The sequence below is a fragment of the Sus scrofa genome, chromosome 6 (genome assembly GCF_000003025.6).
Source record: "Sus scrofa isolate TJ Tabasco breed Duroc chromosome 6, Sscrofa11.1, whole genome shotgun sequence".
NCBI lineage: Eukaryota > Metazoa > Chordata > Mammalia > Artiodactyla > Suidae > Sus > Sus scrofa.
The window spans coordinates 118,617,771-118,631,242 of NC_010448.4; the positions used below are offsets into that span (position 1 = coordinate 118,617,771).

The 13,472-nt window shown below is 40.8% G+C and overlaps 1 protein-coding gene across 37 annotated transcripts in view; it reads left to right on the forward strand.

Moving 5' to 3' along the window:
* Nucleotides 1-13,472, forward strand: part of DTNA (dystrobrevin alpha) — a 420,448-nt gene that overhangs the window by 284,702 nt on the left and 122,274 nt on the right. For all 37 annotated transcript variants that reach the window (XM_021096252.1, XM_021096230.1, XM_021096248.1 and 34 more), the window contains one exon: nt 6,364-6,444. In XM_021096252.1, coding sequence (XP_020951911.1) covers nt 6,364-6,444 — 81 coding nt within the window. The remainder of the gene's footprint in view (nt 1-6,363; nt 6,445-13,472) is intronic.

Sequence of the window (13,472 nt, forward strand, 5' to 3'; positions counted from 1 at the left end):
AGCTCAACTTTGCTGGAACCAAAGACAGGAGAGTTTCTAAGCACTGGGGTGAGCCAGAGCAGAAGTCCTGAAAGAGGTTAGAGGGGAAGTTGGTCAGTTCTGCCTACGAATTGTCACAGTGAGGAAGTTAGGCTCCTACCTTCAGTGATTACATTTCCAAGGAATGGCTCCCAGTCCTTGAGACAGATATTTCCAGGTAACAACAGGTTGTAAAACTGGCAGAAGACTGAGAGGTTTACATCTTTAAAGGAGCAAAGAATTTACAAAAGAAAGTTTTCTAAAGTAAGCGCTCTAAGATAAGAAGGTAGGGGGGAGTTCCCTGGTTACCTAGTGGTTAAGGATCCGATGTTGTCACTGCTGTGGCGTGAGTTCCATCTGTGACCCAGGAACTTTTGCATACTGTGGGCATGGCCAAAAAAGTCTTTATTTTATAAAAACAAACAGAAGAAGAAGAAGCGAGGGAGGGGAGAGAGGAAGGAAGGGAGGAAGGGAGGGAAGAAGGAAGGAAGGGAGGAAGAAAAGGGAGGTCAAAGAACTAGAGTCTGGAAGAATCTATTCTAAAGGTTAGTTAAGCTGAGCAGAAGAACATGGAGAAAAGAGTAACAATTAACAAGAAAAACAATTGGTAAAGAAATTTTAGCAAATTCAGGTGATTGCAGCATCTATACGTGTTAAACATCGATTCTGAGCTCATAATCATAAGGAGCAGAAGCAAAAAAAAAAAAGAAAAATGAAAAAAGAAGCAAACAAAATTAAAGTTTACATGGACTCACAAATAAGCCACAAAACGAAACAAAACAAAACAACTTCTATGGCCGCATACTTTGATTAAAGAAATTTGAGGCAAGCTGCCCTAAACCCAAATCTCCCCTCAGTATAATGCCCGAATTATCAGTTAATTTAGTACCTTAGATTAAAGCTGAAAAGACTCTAGTTAAATGTAATGCCATCTTCACCTTGGGCTCTTCAGCCATCATACAAGTTTATCAGCTCAAATAGGTTTATCTCACTGGCTGTTGGCAAAATAAATTCTTCTTAGACTCCAGCTCCCTTAACTGTGTTTTTCTGCTCTCAGAGTACATTTACTCAGCTTTGTACGACACTTCCTTGTGGACGTGTCCATGTCACTCAGTCACATGAACTCCTCCTTTGGGACAGACCCTGGACCTTTCCCTTCAAACCCACTCACCTTAGGTGCCGAATCGATGCTGGTTTAAAAGCCTCAGGGCAAAGGGCAGGTAGCTTTCAATGAGAGGAAAGTGATTGGAAAGCACTCTTTCAGAACATGGAAGGCTGCCCAACAAGATGAGAAAGGTCCTGGGGAGAAAGCAGTGTGATGCCATTGGCCTCCAAGTGGAGGAGGGACCAGAAATCAAAGCCAGGCAAGTAGAGGTGCTCAGCAGACCCTGTTGAGTGGTTCCAAGGCAGACAGTCCTTCAGAATGTTGACTGCAGTCAGCACGTGCATAGTTTGAATGGAGCCTAGAGCAGAATTGTGCAGTGCACACTGTGAGTTCTAGGAAATCTGATTTCAAAAATTCAGGAAAATGACATGAGTGATCCCAGTCCCATAAGCCGTGGTGGTTAGTGTGACTGCTTTCACCTGAATCTTCATTTCTTATGCTCTTTAGCATCTTTGGGATGTCAACATGATGGGTCACCATCCTGGAAATTCTCCCTGAGTCACCACTGTACTCCAGTCTCTTGCTGTTTCTGACCACTTTGCTTCTCTTTTTCTGTCTCTCAGTAGCCTCCAAAGACCTGATTCAACCCCAGCCAGGAAATTTCCATATGCTGCAAGTGTGGCCGTGAAAAGAAAAAAAATTTTTTTCTTATGAAAAACTTTAAATATATACAGAAATAGAGAAGATAGTATTCATCTCTACCCTTAATTGTTTACCCCCAGCCACACTGTATAATGATGAAGCAAATCTAAGATATTACTTAGCTGAGCCAAATCTCCATGTTTTAAAGAATTATATACCAGAGATATATAATAATAATGGAAAACAGTACTATATTTTGAAAAATAATAAAGAGGACATTGCAAAAAATAGATAGGGAAGTACTGTACTATTTTTTATTAAAAGGAAAAACTAGAGTTTTGAAAGTATACAGTATGAGCTTGATGTAGATTTCAAGAGAAAATGGATTTTTTTTTCAGATCTTGGACAAAACATAGTGGTAATCCTAGACATTTCAACATGCCAAGAGCAAGGATGGCTCTCTTGACTTCATTTCCTTGTTTATTCAAATTCCATCTTTTTTTTATAAGTGAATTAAGTCAACTAATTTCCCTTTTTAATAATATTACTAGACTGCTAGCTCAGAAAAATACCATAGGATACAAATGAACATTAATTTCAGCAAGATGCTGACAGAGTCCCTTAGGTTGTACACGAGCTGGAGAAATGTGAGCTGGATCACTGTACAGTTAACCTAGATTCAGAGGTACTATTGTGACCATGCCTGGATCATGTAAGTAATGTAATATATGTAATGGATCAGTCAACCTGGAGGGCATCATTGTGAGTAATGGATCAATCAACCTGGAGGACAGTCCCCAGTTGTATACTGGAAACTCTGTTTGTGGCTCTAGCTGACCACAGGTCTTTGGTTTGAGGCAATGACTTAGACACAGAAGACATGCAATTAATTGCTCCCTAGGAAGGCCATGAATTTATAGACTTTCAAGAAGAGACCACACTTGTAAAACTGAATTAAGTTCATGGTTATTGGGCCAGAGACAAAGAAATTTATGTCAAACGAGGTGGGTAACTGGAGCAAGAACCTTCACAGCCTGTCTCAGCACAGCTTTTAGGTTCCAGAGTCCATTATGGATCCTGTGGTTGCCACTTACCTTGTCTGTGCGAGGTAGTGTGGCTGTATCTGAAAAGCTGAACTTCATTGCACACCACATCCCTTTTAATATTCAGGGCTTACATCCTCAGCCAGGAAGAACTTTCACAAATTGGAGACATTGACAGACCTCCAAGACCCCTTCCTGATGCTTGAGCACAACAGAGGGTCCATTCAGCCCACATGGTGATAAGGCAGAGGAGAGTAGTCAGTGCACCCCTGACCCTAAGCATCATCTCTGCATTGCTGTTTACTGCATCCTGGAGAGGGGCACCTCTACCAAAGGCTCCCTAGGACCACTATGAGAGGGAGGTGCAGAGAAGCCAGCACTGCCTCCTTTCTGCTTTCAGAGGGTAAGGTCTTGTCAGTACTGAGAAATGTAATTCTGTGCTGCATCACAGTCTTTTCACACCTGGGGCTTCAATCATTACTTTTGAAGAACTTACACAAAGTATCCATGTCCCTAATGTCTTCTTTTAAAGGATTATTGACAGATATTGGGATTCTCTTGATTGTTGAGCCAAACTCAGCATCACTAAAATGATATTCTTATCCTGGGAAAAAGGCAAAGAACTAGCATTCCTGTATTTGATAGTCTCTATATCGCTGATTGTCCAGCATCCTAGACAGATTATTTCCCACCTGAGCCTCTCAGATTTACAGAGGACTTGAAACTAAGGAGCCCCTTTTAAATGCCAGTGACAAAATCAAAAATGTTTTAAATATCAGAAAGGTTAGAAGCATGAGCTAAAAAGTAAAAGAAACTAAGATTAAATGTGAAGTCATACCTAGCCCGCAAATGAGCATTTAAATAGAAAATAGAAAAGATCTGACTTAATATGAGTGCGTTTGATTTTTTTAAAGCCAGCTTTTTAATGAACTACTAGCTTCATAAGAGCCAGAAGAATGAGCCATTTTTTAAAAAAATGCATTAGTAAGTGTCCTTATTAATGGTGGTTTTAGGTTTTTCTGTACATTTCACACAGGTAAGGCAATTGCTATGGCGTTTGGGTTAGTTTTATATGTCTTATTTCAAGGAGATATTGGACAACCAATAGAATAGGATCACTAGAATGGTTAAGGGTCTCAAAACCATGTCTGATGATAATGAAAATAATAATAGCTACATCCATATATTGAAGCCTATTGTGTATCCCATTCTGTGCTAGACATTGTATTTGAGATGGCTGTGGACTTGGACGTCTTCAACCGAAAAAAGTCAAGAAGCTCCCTGCATGCCAAAACTTTAAACTCCATGAAGACAGGGACATTTGTACATAATGTTCAGATGGTAATGAAGATGCTAACAATGATCATGAGAGCTGCTTCCCAATCTGAAAAATAAATTATCAAATGGAAGGGAGGAAAGGTTATATGGCTTCAGAAGGGAAACCAGCTCCAGTGGATTGAAGTTACAGGGAGGCAAACTAAAGCCCAAATATAAAAAAAGAAATTCCTACCATTTATTGGTGCTCAGAAATGGCCCCAGAAAACCTTGTAAGGAGGCCTACCTGCTATCAAACACTCATTAGGTACCATCTACAGAGGTTACCAGCTGGTAGAGTTGATTCTATCATCCTCATTTTTCTTATTTAGGAAGACATTGGATGTCAAGTAAAACCTCGTCAAAGTTCACACAACTTGGAAGTGAGAGATTAAGGGTTACTAGCTTTAAAACTCTTATATTTTCACTAAATGATAACCATCCCCATCATTGGACATAATCTTATCTGGCCGTTGGTTAAATGTTCACCTGTTGAGAATGCGTTTAGGTGAATTCCTGCCTTGGGTGAAGGTGAATCCTACCTCTTTGAGCCTTCAAGCACTTAGTATCAATTAGTCTGTTTGTCAAGTAAAAAACTCTCATAAGAATGAATGTTTAATAATCTGCCTTATAAAACCATAAAGTTTTAAAATAGCAGTATTTTTAAATGACTCTAAAGAGATCAGTTTGAGGGAATGATAAATGCACCCAATGAGGGACATCCACTAATTGATCTGAGTTTCATTAGGAAGGCACTTAATTGGCCTCCTAATATATTTACTTCTAGACCAGTTATTTTACTTGCTATTCTAATTCTGAAGCATTTTTGTAGCATGTTTACTGGTAAAGAGAAAGTGCCATACGTGTCAAAATAGAGCTATGTGCCTTAATATCTGTTATGAACTGTAAACACGGGCTTGAAGAAAGCCAAATATTTAAAAGCAGAGAAAAACAGACATTTTTTTAAGTCTGTTGTGTTCTAGACACAGTCTAGAAATTAGCCCACAGTCTAGAAGTTTGTCAGGGGAGAGTGGAAGGATGACTGGGAACTCAGGTATGGTTGTATCAAGCAGCCCATCCTCAGAGGATGGTGGGGAGATGAGCTTGAGCCTGGCAGAGGTGTTAGAGAGCAGTGGGAAAGATTGTCAAGAAAGTAGGATGGAAAAGGCTGCAGAGGGGCTTGGATTCTTGTGCATATCTGGATCCCAAGAATTCAGCCTTGGTGCTGTGGATAGCTGAAGCCATACTGGATTCTTGAATAGAAGGGTGGAATGAGGAAAATATTTCAAGAATATGGGGGACTACCTGTGTCAGGGAGAAACTGGAGGCCACAATGTTTGAAAGAGCAGTGGTTGGTTTTAGAAAGAAGTCTCGGAGTTTCCCGTCATGGCTCAGTGGAAACGAATCTGACTAGCATCCGTGAGGACACAGGTTTGATCCCTGGCCTCACTCAGTGGGTTAAGGATCTGGCATTGCTGTAAGCTGTGGCATAGGCTGGAGGCTACAACTCTGATTCGACCCTAGCCTGGGGACCTCTACCATGGGTGAACCCTCAAAAGACAAAAGGTGTGGGGGGTGGGTTTCCTCTGAGATTGACAGGAAGTTTTGCAGCACAGACTCGGGTAGTAGTGATGAGTACTCACATAGCATTTACTGTGTGCCAGGCAGCGTTCCCAAGGCTTTAGGCTGCAGCCTCTCATTTATCCTTACAACACGTCCTATGAAATAAGTAGTCGTATTACCATCAGTTTCATCTTCCAGAGGAGAAAACTGAGGCTTCTGAAAGCAACTGGCCTATGGTCATGAAGAAAAGACACCCAACATTGAGCCCGTGCTTACCACAGAGCCATACTCTAATGACCAACCTCAGTGGATTTTAAATGATTATTTGATAATGTTACATCCGGTTGTTTTTAAGTCATGCATTTGGCTGTTTTAAGTCACAGCTTGAGCAGACTGTTCTCAGAAGCGGCAGACACCACAGGGCTGAGCTTGTGTTCCTTGGCCCAGGAATGTGGTTGACAGCCTGACCACCATGCTGGATACACGTACTCCTTTCTCCCCAGAACCTGAGGACTATGGGACAGACATTTTCAAGTCGTAAAATTAAACTTATATTCTAATAAAAATAGAAATCAGATTAAGTGTATAGTTAAGATCTGTAGTTGCTTTATTTATCAACATTATCTGTTCCTTTTCAGACACATGGCATTTCATATGTGTGTGTGTTTCTCCCCCTAGGGGCTCAAGATCTGGATCGCATCCGACTCTCCACCTACAGAACAGCCTGCAAGCTGAGGTTTGTTCAGAAGAAATGCAATTGTAAGTAAGCCAGTTGTTTGGAGTAATTACCCTCTAATTTACCTTAGTTAATTTATTAAAAGTAGGCTTTCTTCACGTATTGGTAAAAATATGTTTGCACAACAATAAAAGGAGTATAATGATAACACACGTGGTAGAAAGACTACTCTAAGTAATTCAGAAGGCCTAATGGCTCAGCTGCTAAAGTACTGAAATGGGTCAGCCTCTGGATGTGTATGTAATCCTGCCCTCGGAATGGTGTAAACCTGGATGGATATTTTTCTTCTTTTCTCTAGCTTTGTTCTTGTAGGTGCAATGCCACCAAAATGGTTTCCAAAAATTTTAGAAAATATCAAACATCAAGTCCTCCTTATGTTTGTATTTCCTTTACAAATATAGGAATAGGAAATTCCTTAAAAATATAGGAAAATGTTTACACATTCCTGGAAAACATTTAAATTTCTTTCCAAAACTATAGAAATTAGCCCTTTGTATTCAGAGTATTGACTACATTTGCCTACATCAGACAGTAGCAAGAGACAAAACAACAATCTGAAAGAAAAACTTGCTTCAACTTTTTCCCAGATATTAACGTGTCATCAGCAAGCTAAGTCACTATTCATAGTGAGCAGTTTCGCATTCCCTGCCAGGTCAGTGCTTTCATCAGATCGTCACATCGCTTTTCTCTTGGAAAGAAAAATTCGTCTTCAAAGTTTATGTCTATGAACTTACTCTTTGCTTTCTATGAAAACTGACTTCTATGAAAAATTAAGTACTGTTCTCATTTTCTAATTAGTATTAGATGAATTAAAAAATGAAAACCACAATGTTCCCCTGAATACGTAGACAAGTTCTCCAATGTGTGGCATGAAGATTTGGCCCTTGGTGAGCAAAGAAGCCAGCCATGTCCACATCTGTGCCCTCTCAGAATCTCTGGCAGGTGCTTCCTGGGGCCCTGGGTGGACCAACCGCAGCCCTAGCGGCCTTGTTTTGTGTCTGATCATGACTGTGGGGATGGGGAGGGCACAGCTACTCCTCAGGGTGCTCATCTGCAGTTCATTCTCCAGTTTTAGTAGCTAGAAATGGAGCTGAGGTTCAGAGCAGGACAAGAAGGGAGAAAAGACATAGGGGGGTCAGAAGATGTGTTTGGACTAAACTAATTCCCCAAAATGGAGTGAGAAAAACACTACAGATGCAGCAAGGAATATTGCAGTCCTGGGTATGGACAAGACATAAAAGCTCTTTCTAGGACTGGTGTTAAACGGCAAGAAAAATACTCCCACAGAACAAAGGCCTCCCCCACCCCAATCCCATCACCCACATGTCAACAAAAGGAAGGATCTCTGTGTTTTCAGGTATGAAAAAAGTGATGGGGTTCTCCCACGTCCTTTTCTCATTTTCACTCCACTGGCCCTCAAAATAGAGAGAGGGGGAGATGGAGTTCTATCTCCCCCTTTTTTTTTTTTTTTTTGGTCTTTTTAGGGCTACACCTGCAGCATTTGGAGATTCCCAGGCTAGGGGTCTAATCAGAGCTGTAGCCACTGGCCTACACCACAGCCACAGCGACACCAGATCCAAGCCGTGTCTGCAACCTACACAACAGCTCATGGCAAAGCCAGATTCCTAACTGATGATCGAGGCCAGGGATGGAACCCACAACCTCATGGTTCCTAGTCAGATTTGTTTCCACTGCACCATGACGGGAACTCCCTGTTTTTTTAAGTTCTGTCCCCTTAAAGCTTCGCCAGGCAGAACCTTTTCTAGGCTACTTTCAGAGGAGAGGGGGAATTTTTAAAAGACTTTACAAAATAGTAAGGATGAACAAACAAACAATAAAGAAAAGGAAGGAAGGGAGGGAAGGAAGAAGGAGAAAGGAAAAGAAAAAAGACCCATATTTATTTGGCAACCCCGTAGCCAACATTCCATCACAACACACTGTTGGCCCAAACCTGGTCTAGCAACCCACAGGCCACATCCCATCCCTCCTGCTCTCTGATAAAGGCCCTTTCTCATTCTTGGGCACCTCCTTTTCCTTGTCCTCTTTCTTTCTGGCCCTCATCCTTATTATACATCTAGAATCATGTCATAGTCTCATTGGCCCTCTTAGAAAACAGTGGGGGAAGCTGTAACCTTCTTGGAAAATGGTGTTGGTCCATCCCTGGTTGAAAAAATCAAACCTTCATACTTGTCCAATTGCCCTTCCAGGCGTCCACTCACTTACCCCTTAACTTAGGAAGCTTATCATGCCCTCCTGTTACAGGTTTGCACAGTTCTAGGTACCAAGGATAGAGCAACTGTGAATAAGATGTGATCCCTGCCTTAAAGTTGCCCAGAGTCTAATTGGGTTGATGTTTTCTTGTGTGTGTGTGTGTGTGTGTGTGTGTGTGTAGGTATGTGGGGGGTGGGGGGATGGGGAAGAAAATTGGTAAAATTTATTAAATTGTATCTTATTTTAGTGAAGGGATACTTTATTTTTCATTTAATTTTATTGGAGTAGTTGACTGATTTTTAAGCAAACATATAAAACAGTGTGATGGTATGATGATAGAAATAAGGCACAGTGTATGCGAGCACCAAGAAGGCAGTGCCCTGACCTGGGAGTTTCCTAGAGAGGGAGCTATCTGGGCTGAGTCTTAAAGAATTAGTAGGAATTCCTATTGTAGCTGAGCAGGTTAAGAATCCTACTATTATCCATGAGGATGTGGGTTTGATCCATGGCCTCGCTCAGTGGGTTAAGGATCGGGCATTGCCACAAGCTGATGTAGGTTGCAGATGTGGCTCAGATCTAGCTGTGGCATAGGCCAGTGGCTTTAGCTGTGGCATAGGCTGGCAGCTGTAGCTCCAGTTCAGCCTCTAGCCTGGAACGTCCATATGCCATAGGTGTGGCCCTAAAAGGGAAAAAAAAAAAAGAATTAATAGCCATTAAGCAGAGAAGTGTTATTTGCTTTTACAAGGTACCTTATAAACAGCATACGTTTTAGAAGGGGAAAAGATATGACATTCTCTACAAACTAGAAAGAACTAAGGCTCAAGGAAGAATAACAAGCATATGTTGAATGCTCTGTTAAAGTTAAGTTTCATTTTAAAATTGTTTCTACCTTGATCGAAAGTTTTAAGTGTGGATTCCGTATGTGTTGGCTGAGTTTTCCTTCCTGCCAAAAATAAAGAAATATATATATACATAGCCCTTGTGGTGTTGAGGTCCTTGCAGAATGCTAACACAGTTGGGCCTGGTTTATCATAAGGAAAGTTAGAACCTTCCTTTTAGGAAGATAACCAGAAGCACTGATGTTCATAATATCATATTAGCCAACATCAAATGTACATCTCTGTATTAGAGGAGGATAATTTTTGTCTGCAGTAAAACCTAGCCTACAGTAAATTATGGTGCCTAATTATTTTACACTACAATAAAATAAATAAGAAACAAAGCCAGTGGTGTCTTTGTAAGAACATTGCTTTATTGGAAACTTACAGAGTAGTAACTTCATAGAAATCAGTGGACCTTAACTGAGAATAGGTTGTTTATTTTGGGGCCCAGACCTATTTACAGGTAAAACTTATTTTGTGTATTAATAAAACTAAGCTTAAAAACTATACAATGGGAGGAAAAGCATAAAGACGGTAAAGTGGTCACCCAGAAAAAAAATGAATGTTGTCTGGATATGGCATGGGGTGTATAGATTTTTAGAAGAATTCTTTTTTATCTAATTTCAAAGATCAAAGTGTTACTTAATTCCCCTTATTTCCTTTGCCACAGCCCAGGCCTACTCTGTTTCCAGAGTATTGATTTCTATCACTGACGTTCATGTTCATTCCATTTAATGCAGTTCCTGCAGGATGCTAGGAATAACTCCTTTCCAGTGCCCTAAAAAAAACTCTAAGGGATTTAGAGAGCTGAAAACTGAATAGCCAGCATCTACTTTGTTTAGACATCAACTAAGAATAGTCCACAAATGGGTATGTGTAACCTCTTTGATAATAGGGAACATGAACTTGCAACCCCAGTTAAGCCAAACATTATTGCCCCGAAACAGTTCCATTATTTATATTGGTATATGTGCATTTTTATGTGCCTTTTTTTAAAATTGTACTAAACTGTATTTTTAACCTCATAAAGTTAAAATGTTTGGGAAACTTGTTTTCGCTACATAATACCTGTAGAGTACTACTATATAGTATATTGGTGCCTCCTGGTGCACACACACAAAAAAAACATTTATAAACCTCTGCTAGAAAAGGAGAGTTGGGGAGTTCCACTTGTAGGTCAGCGGTAACGAATCTGACTAGTATCAAAGAGGACGTGGGTTCGATCTCTGGCCTTGCTCAGTGGGTTAAGGATCCAGTGTTGCTGTGGCTGTGATGTAGGCCAGTGGCTGAAGCTCCATTTCGACCCCTAGCCTGGGAACTTCCATGTGCCACAAGTGCGGCCCTAAAAAGAAAGGAAAGAAAGAAAGGAAGGAAGGATGAAAAGGAGAGTTATATATAGGAAGCCCATCTTCAGCAGACTCACCAATACAGAGAATAGACTAGTGGTTACCAGTGGGGAAAGGGAAGAAGGGAGGGAAAGGAGGTACAAACTATTATGTATAAAATAAGATACAAGGATATGCTGTACCACACAGGGAATATAGCCACTTTTTATAACCTTTAAAAACTATGGATCACTGTATCATACACCTGTAACGTATATAATATTGTACAGCAATGGTAATTCAGGTTTTTTTAAAAGGAAGTTCATCCATTTTTTTCAGGCAAAAGATTCTTCATTCCTTCAACTTTTTTCTGTAGGCTGTATTTCCCTAATCTGCATCTCCTCTTACCATTCATCTTTGTACTCAGTCATGGCCTCCCTCTCCATGCCACAACTAGCACATTCTCTGACAGAATAAGGGAATGAATACCTCTCAAAATTAGGGAACAAGGGAGTTCCCTGGTGTCTGTGGGTTAAGGATCTGGTGTTATCACTGCTGTGCTCTGGTTGCTGCTGTGACATTGGTTTAATCCCTGGACCAGGAACTTTTGTATGCAATGGGAGCAGCCAAAAAATAAAAGTGGGGAACAGCAAGTTGGCTATTTTATTTTCTAGAGGGAATGGGACAGAATAGGGAATAAAAATAACATTCCTGATAAAACTTCCTAATCAACAGCCTTCTCTTTAGCTTCCAGGTGTCCTGGTAACTTTCCATTAAATAAATACTCTAGATTCGGTTTATAAACATGTGTGAAAATGCCAAGATCTCAGCCTTTTTTTTTTTTTTTCCTTGTCTTTTTAGGGCCGCCCCTATGGCATATGGAAGTTCCCAGGCTAGGGATCGAATAGGAGCTATAGCTGCCAGCCTACACCACAGCCACAGCAATGCAGGATCCAAGCCGCATTTGCAACCTACACCACAGCTCATAGCAATGCCAGATCCTTAACCCATTGAGCGAGGCCAGGGATCAAACCCGAGTCTCATAGATACTAGTCGGGTTCACTACCACTGAGCCATGAGGGGAACTCCCTCAGCCTTTGTTTTGAACAAATAACCCTTTTCTGCTAAACATTATTTCCTCAGTCAGCACTGACATGGTTAATGACTCAAGTACCCTGCAATGTCAGCAGATCTTTTTTTAGAAAGTATTTTGGAATCAATGAAACACAGCCTTAAGTTCATAAACAACAAAAGGCAGCAAGAGAAATCAATCAGAAATCACTAATCCATCCTGTTTATTAGGAGAACAAAGCAGTAAGGAGACAAAATGACCTGCTCCTCCACATCCACAGCTGATGTTGCACCATCTTTACTTCTAGTTACAGCTTGAATTTTCTTTCTATCCCTCATATAAATTAAAGTTGAAATAAGGAGTTCCCACTGTGATGCAGCAGGTTAAGGAACTGGCATTGTCTGGCAGTGGCTCAGGTTGCAGCTGAGGTGTGGGTTCTGTCCCCAGCCTGGCATAGTGGGTTAAGGATTCCGCATTGCTGCAGCTGTGGTGTAGATCTCAGCTGTGGTTTGGATTTGATCCCTGGCTGGGAACTTCCATATGCCACAAGCATGGCCAAAAAAAAAAAAAAGAAAAGAAAAAAAAACTGAATTAAAAGTTTGTTTAAAAGAAAAGGAAGGAGTTCCCATCGTGGCTCAGCAGAAAAGAATCTGACTAGCATCCATGAGGACACAGTGTCAATCCCTGGCCTCGCTCAGCGGGTTAAGGATCCAGCATTGCCATGAGCTGTGGTGTAGGTCGCAGACTCGGCTCAGATCTGGCATTGCTGTGGCTGTAGTGTAGGCCAGCAGCTACAGCTCTGATTGAACCCTTAGCCTGGGAACCTCCACGTGCCTCAGATGCGGCCCTAAAAAGAGACCAAAAAGAAAAAGAAAAGAAAGGCAAAAATTATATGTTTGCCTCTGAGATTTCTCAAATATCTTTCCCCTAGTAAATAAACATTTTTTAAAGTACAGTTCATTTGGATATAATTTAAATTTAGAACACATGCTTTTGTCTGTAACATATAGAAAATTCTTTCAGGAGTTCTTGTGAAGCAAAAAAATGCAGTTACCTGTTTACCTAAATGTTTCTCTATCACTGCAAAATGAATCCAAATGCTATCTATATAATAGGTCCTAAGTAAATATTCTTCTATGAATGAATAAATATGTCCCACTAGATTCATTCTTCACCACCCAAGTGACGAGCCCTATATTACAGAGTAGATTTTACATGTTTCTTAATAACAGATGTTAATACCCCATTAATTGTTCTTTCAGGCTAGCATCCTAGCATACTCCTCATCTCTGCCTCATTTTTAAGTAAGTGGTTTTCTGGCTGCCTGGATCAGTTTTCTGTCTTGCATAACAAATGTCCACATACTTAGCAGCTAAAAACGACACACATTTATTATCCCACTGTTTCCACTGGTAGAAACCCAACCAGCATGGCTGGATTTGCACTTCAGTGTCTCATGCATGACATCAAAGTGCCGGCTGGGTCTGTGGTTCTCATCTGGGGCTCTGGGCCCTCTTCTAAGTGAACTGCTGTTGGCAGAATTCATTTCTTTTCTTTTCTTT